Consider the following 6,000-nt stretch of genomic DNA (forward strand, 5'->3'; position numbering starts at 1 on the left):
ACAGAATACAGTTTAAACAGAGTAGCAAATTATCTGGGTTATATCCAGTTATTCATGTTGTGAGAAGACCTATTAAAATAAATGGGCTTAAATTGGTCATGTCCACTGAGTTCAATGGAGTATGACTTAGTAGGATTCAACCCTATATTCTCAACTATGACAACAAATAGCAAGACAGAATGGGAACAGTACTTGCTTCATAAAGATAATTTGTAAAGCTCACTTAAGTTTTCATTCAATTCCCAAGGGGGAAGGAAAACAACAACATCTACTTCTCAGGTGAACAATTTGCATTTGATACGTATAAATGTAAAGAGAAATATAAAAACATGTTTGCATGTTTTTACAAATACAACAATTGGGATAACTACAAACACATAGAACCCTAAAATAATAAACATTTTACTTAAAGCCAAGTTTTAAAAAACCAAACTTTTAGAACATGCTCAAAATAAGATACAGTGGTACCTTGGGTTACAGACGCTTCAGGTTACAGACTCCGCTAACCCAGAAATAGTACCTCAGGTTAAGAACTGTGCTTCAGGATGAGAACAGAAATCGTGCAGCAGCGGCGCAGCGGCAGCGGGAGGCCCCATTAGCTAAAGTGGTGCTTCAGGTTAAGAACAGTTTCAGGTTAAGAACAGACATCCGGAACGAATTAAGTTCTTAACCCGAGGTACCACTGTATTATGTGTTTAGTGCAGCTTTGTCCAACCTGATGCCACCAGATATTCTGGACTAAAACTTGCATCCGCACCAGGCAACATGGCTGGTGCTGATGGGAACTGTAATCCCAAACTCCTGGAGCGCACCAAGTATGGAAGGACTCGTCTAGTATTCCATGACAGAAGACAGCCAAGAGAATGCCCCTCTTTCTACAAACCCCTGAAGGATTTATGGTTCATAACTTCAACTTGAATCAAGCCCAGAAGGCAACGCAGAGCCTGCACAGATGTTCCAGCACTGATACAATGGGTAGAATTCAATGTCATGCTATGAGGAACATTTCATCTGTGCAAGCACTGCCACTTGCCAGATGGAACAATCCCCCTGTCCCCTACTGTTCTTGGGGCTCCACCAACCCCAACTCTGAGCCAATTTTGGTGGGTGCAGGGGAGATAGGATGGGGGAAGGCACCATTCCATCATTCCACAAGTGGAAGTCCTTGGACTTAGGGGCAAACCAAACTATTTGTTCAATCAGAAGGAAATAGAAATAATCTGACAGGAGGAGTGGCAGGAAGAGTCTTCCCCTTCACCACTGATAACGAGTTTAAAGTACAAAACAGCTTAAGGGAACTGCAACCTACACCTACAACAGTTACAGTGGAAACTCATGTTACGGATGGGATCCATTCCGGAGGCCCGTCTGTAACATGGAACTGACGCAAGCCGAAGTGCCGCATTTTCATGCAGCACAATTTAGTGCTTCTTGCGCATGCACGAGCGGCGAAACCCGGAAGTAACCCATTCCTGCAGCAACCTGGAAGTACCAGAAAAGGGTTACTTCCAGGTTGTCACAGAACGCAACACGAAAACACGTAACCTGAAGCGGACACAACGTGAAGTTGAAAAATAAAATAATCTGACTCATTTAGCCAGAACCAGCAAATTAGCTTCAGTGAGACTTGTACAGAGTTCTTTAAGATACTAACTTAAAAAAAGATTTAAAGGTGATTTAACACACTTACAATTAGGAACTTCCAGTTACCTTGTTGTATTTTTGCCGCTTCACAGAATCTAGTTTTCTACTAATATCTTTATTAGTGGCAGCTTGTGGAGTAAATTGCTCAATAATTGTAGCGATTTGTTTCAAGGATGTTGTACATGACCTGAAAACACAAACCTAATCATCATCTATTGAGCACCACTGAGTAGCTTCAAAAACTGAATACAAATAAAAGCATATTCAACGCAAACACTAGGCAATGTTTAAAACTGAAAACCCAATATTGTTTCTATAAATAGTAGCTGAAAAATAGACACTCACAAAACCTGCAACTTTGAAGATATGACCATCAGAAGACAATGGTCCCTAAAACATTTTTACTGTGTTAGCAGGAGGAGGAGGAGACGTTTGGTCAATGAAATCTCACTAGAAATTATTTAGATTTATTTCAATTCTTATGGGACGCGGGTGGTGCTGTGGGTAAAACCACAGAGCCTAGGACCTGCTGATCGTAAGGTCGGCGGTTCGAATCCCCGTGGTGGGGTGAGCTCCCGTCGTTCGGTCCCAGCTCCTGCCCACCTAGCAGTTCAAAAGCACCCCAAAGTGCAAGTAGATAAATAGGTACCGCTTTATAGCGGGAAGGTAAACAGCGTTTCCATGTGCGGCACTGGTGCTGGCTCACCAGTTGCAGCTTCGTCACGCTGGCCACGTGACCCGGAAGTGTCTTCGGACGGCGCCGGCTCCCGGCCTCTTGAGCGAGATGAGCGCGCAACCCTAGAGTCGGTCACGACTGGCCCGTACGGGCAGGGGTACCTTTACCTTTTATTTCAATTCTTGCTTTACATTCAGTATTTTAGAGAAAATTGAACATTGATCAGTGGTGCCTGCAAATCCCTGCATTTGTCCATGTGGCTTGATTTCAAACTACACATGTAATGGAGAGCACTTCAGCTGACATCAGGTGACTGACAGGTAGGCAGTCCTACCCACCTATCAAAACCGCTTGAGGGGTTGGAGAGGAAGTAAAAATCTGGCACTTCACCTGAAAAAGATTCCCCACTCCTGCTTTGGGGCATTAGCATGAAGCAGGAAGAGTAATTCAGGTGAAACAGAACTGCCAACCTTCCATATCCCAAGGCTCAAATCCTTCTCATAGAAGAGAGAGCAGCTACAAATGCAATCTTGAGCCTATCAAAATTCATGACAAAGTATGCACTGACTTCAATGCAACATAACTGTATCTAAAATTTTAGCAGCTGGCTGGTAATCATGCAAGCAATTAAGAAAGCAAAACATTTCTTCCTTTCTGTGAAACTGTGATGTTTTGGCAATGCTTTGTAAATCCACTAAAGGGGCACTGTTCAGATTTTCTTCTGCCAGCTCTGGTCCACAAGCTCCACTGGCTTACCTAGCATAAATGATCAGTGGATTTCACCCAAATATTTCTCTGAGCTAGCTAACCAGAATGGTTGGGTTCTGAGTACTTGTGTACATAAACCTGTTGACATTTAGTGGACTGAAATATATTTTGGAGTATATTGGCAGTTAACTAGGACAGGGCTTTTAGTTTACTTGATGAAATGTGTCCTAATGCTTCTACAAATGTGCCAACAATAGGGTGGAATTCAATGTAATGTTGAGTGGGCTATGCACACAGGGAACAAGGTCCATTCGTGCAACAGGGCTTTCTTCTAACCCTCCAGAGCAGATTTAAGGGGTGTGGGGGCACAGCACAAAGAGAGGGAGAAGACTTCAGTCTGTACATGCAAGACACAGTTGAATCCTGTCCACAATTTCTACTCCCCATGATGTGTATACCCTTCACCTTGAAGTAAAAAGAAGTAACTCAACTTACCTCAAGTCATCCAGTACAGACTGGTATTCTTTTTCTGCATCAGCAATTTGCACCGCCTTGTTTGCTTCATTTATTGCATTGTCTACCTGCTGAAGAACTCCTTGTTCCAATACATCCTGGTCATACACATCAACTTCCAGGTCTTTGAGTTCATCTGCCTGAGCACCACGTGCCACAGACTGGATTTGCTGCCTGTCGATGAGCAGCAGTGGTCCCTTTCTCAGTGCTCCAGAAGACGTGCCTGCCACTGCAGGTAGCTTGCTTTCCAAGGCAAGAGCTTCCAGATGGTCTCCCATGTGACCTTCACTAGGAGGCAAAGCACCTCTTTGTTCAGCTTCCATTAGTCCTGTATTACCTGAATCACTCCCAATAGAAACATGATTCCCTCCTTCTGGCTGATGTTTTTCGGCAGGCATCTTGTGCTCATAAAAGAATTACAGTTTTAAGTTCTGAAGCTTTTTGACTAGAAGCAGGCAACCAATAAAAGTTCACCTTCAAGCAGGATCTCAAATTGGTCCCATTTTCTTGGAGTGGATGGGTTGAGTCAAGGGGTTAGAAAATATGCCTTTCTTAAGCACCTTCAAGTATTTAATTTCAGCCCCCAAATCTCACCACGAGCCGCTGTATTATTGTAGAGCCTGACATTCAAACCCCTCACAGTGAATCTCATTGGCTAAATCACCCATTCCCAAGCCTTGGTTCCCAGGGAGCAAAACCTCTCATGCAGGTTCACCGAGAGGACGGCAGATGATAAGATTTCAACAGACTTTTAATATATACGTATAGTTTTAGTTCTGTGAATGATTAATCCTTTTCAAATGATTTCTCCTCCCATGCTTTCTTCAGCTGTTCTTATCTTTATCTCCGAGTCTCTTTTGGGGTAAAAAGGTTGGGTAGAAAACAAATATATAATAAAAATTCCCTTGGCAGAATAAAACTACCAAGACCTACCTTACTTGGCAGTTATACAGCCCTCTGTATAACACGAGCTGTGGGCAATTCTATATAGCAAACACGAACTTTTGGTGCAGCAGCGGCAATTTAAAAAAAAACGCTGCAAAGGGAAACTCCACCCCCCACCCCAATTTAAACCCTGAATTTGAAGTCCCATGGGGAACAGTGGGAAGAAGTGAATACAGGCCGAGGTTGGGTGGCCATCTGTCATGAATGCTTCAGCTGAGGATCCTGATGACTCTCAAGATTGCTTCCAACTGTATGATTTTCCAACCCTGCTGATCTGCCCCTTGGCTAAGGGGTGCCCTCCTGCAAAGCCCTGGGCGGGGGGACAGGGAAAGGAGTGGGGAGATGGAGGAGGAGAGGAGGGGTGACAGCAGGCCTGGGTTATGTATCAACACATCACCCAGGACTGGTTTGAGGGCCAGGTGGTGCTTGCCTGTGCCTGACTCCCTCCTCTGCCAGCGCCTCTGCCAGCTGCATCAACACAGGGCCAGGCCTGACAGAGCTTGTCCCTCCCTCTGCTTTCCAACATTGCCATGTATGTGATGTTGGGCTTCTGTTGAAAAGCCGACATCACCCAGCCTTAGGTGAGAAGAGGCATGAAGTAGGAGAGGAGAGGGATGGGGGAGGAGGAAGTGCAGAAGGGAAGCCCTGTATCAGGAAGTTGTGTTGTGTGTGTGTGTGTTTTTAATGTTTTAGTATGTTCTGATATAGCACGTCCAAGTGCAAGTAGATAAAGGTAAACGGCGTTTCCGTGCACTGCTCTGGTTCGCCAGAAGCGGCTTAGTCCTGCTGGCCACATAACCCGGAAGCTGTACGCCGGCTCCCATGGCCAATAAAGCGAGATGAGCGCCGCAACCCCAGACTGGACCAAATGGTCAGGGGTTCCTTTACCTTTACGCTATACAGTGGTGCCCCGCAAGACGAATGCCCCACAAGACGAAAAACCCGCTAGACGAAAGGGTTTTCCGTTTTTCGAGGCGCTTCGCAAGGTGAATTTCCCTATGGGCTTGCTTCGCAAGACGAAAACATCTTGCGAGTCTTCCCCCCCCCCTTTTTCTAAGCTGCTAATCCGCTAATCCGCTAATAGCCGCTAAGCCACTAATAGCGCTAATCCGCTAATAGGGATGCTTCGCAAGACGAAAAAACTGCAAGACGAAGAGACTCGCGGAACGAATTATTTTCGTCTTGCGAGGCACCACTGTATGGTAATTTATGGACCTCATAGGTCTCTAAAGCCATTTGCCACTGTTGCTGTATGTAGGTTTTATTTTATTTTTTTATCTTATATCTTGGAAATGTACATCCAGTTGTTATTCCTTTAAAAAAAAAAATGGGGGGGCAAGAGAGTGGGGCCCTAAGCTGTAGCTTGTTTAGCTTATGGGTAAATCTGGCACTGGTGGCGAGCAGACCAGAGTGACTGGGGTATAAACAATAAAATTATTATTAACATTAATATTATTAGGGGGAGGGGAGAGTACAAGTGGGGTTAAGGAGGAGGGTGGGGGAAGAGGGGAAGG

At 44.8% G+C, this 6,000-nt stretch overlaps 1 protein-coding gene across 1 annotated transcript in view; it reads right to left on the reverse strand.

Moving 5' to 3' along the window:
• Positions 1 to 4,383, reverse strand: part of ERCC6 (ERCC excision repair 6, chromatin remodeling factor) — a 46,878-nt gene extending 42,495 nt beyond the window's left edge. The window contains exons 1-2 of the mRNA XM_081864201.1: positions 3,524 to 4,383; positions 1,711 to 1,831 (exon numbers count right to left, since the gene is read on the reverse strand). Of these exons, the coding sequence (XP_081720327.1) occupies positions 1,711 to 1,831; positions 3,524 to 3,939 (537 nt within the window). The 5' untranslated portion in view covers positions 3,940 to 4,383. The remainder of the gene's footprint in view (positions 1 to 1,710; positions 1,832 to 3,523) is intronic.
• Positions 4,384 to 6,000: the final 1,617 nt, after the last annotated feature.

This window comes from Podarcis erhardii (genome assembly GCF_964252035.2).
Source record: "Podarcis erhardii genome assembly, chromosome: 5".
NCBI lineage: Eukaryota > Metazoa > Chordata > Lepidosauria > Squamata > Lacertidae > Podarcis > Podarcis erhardii.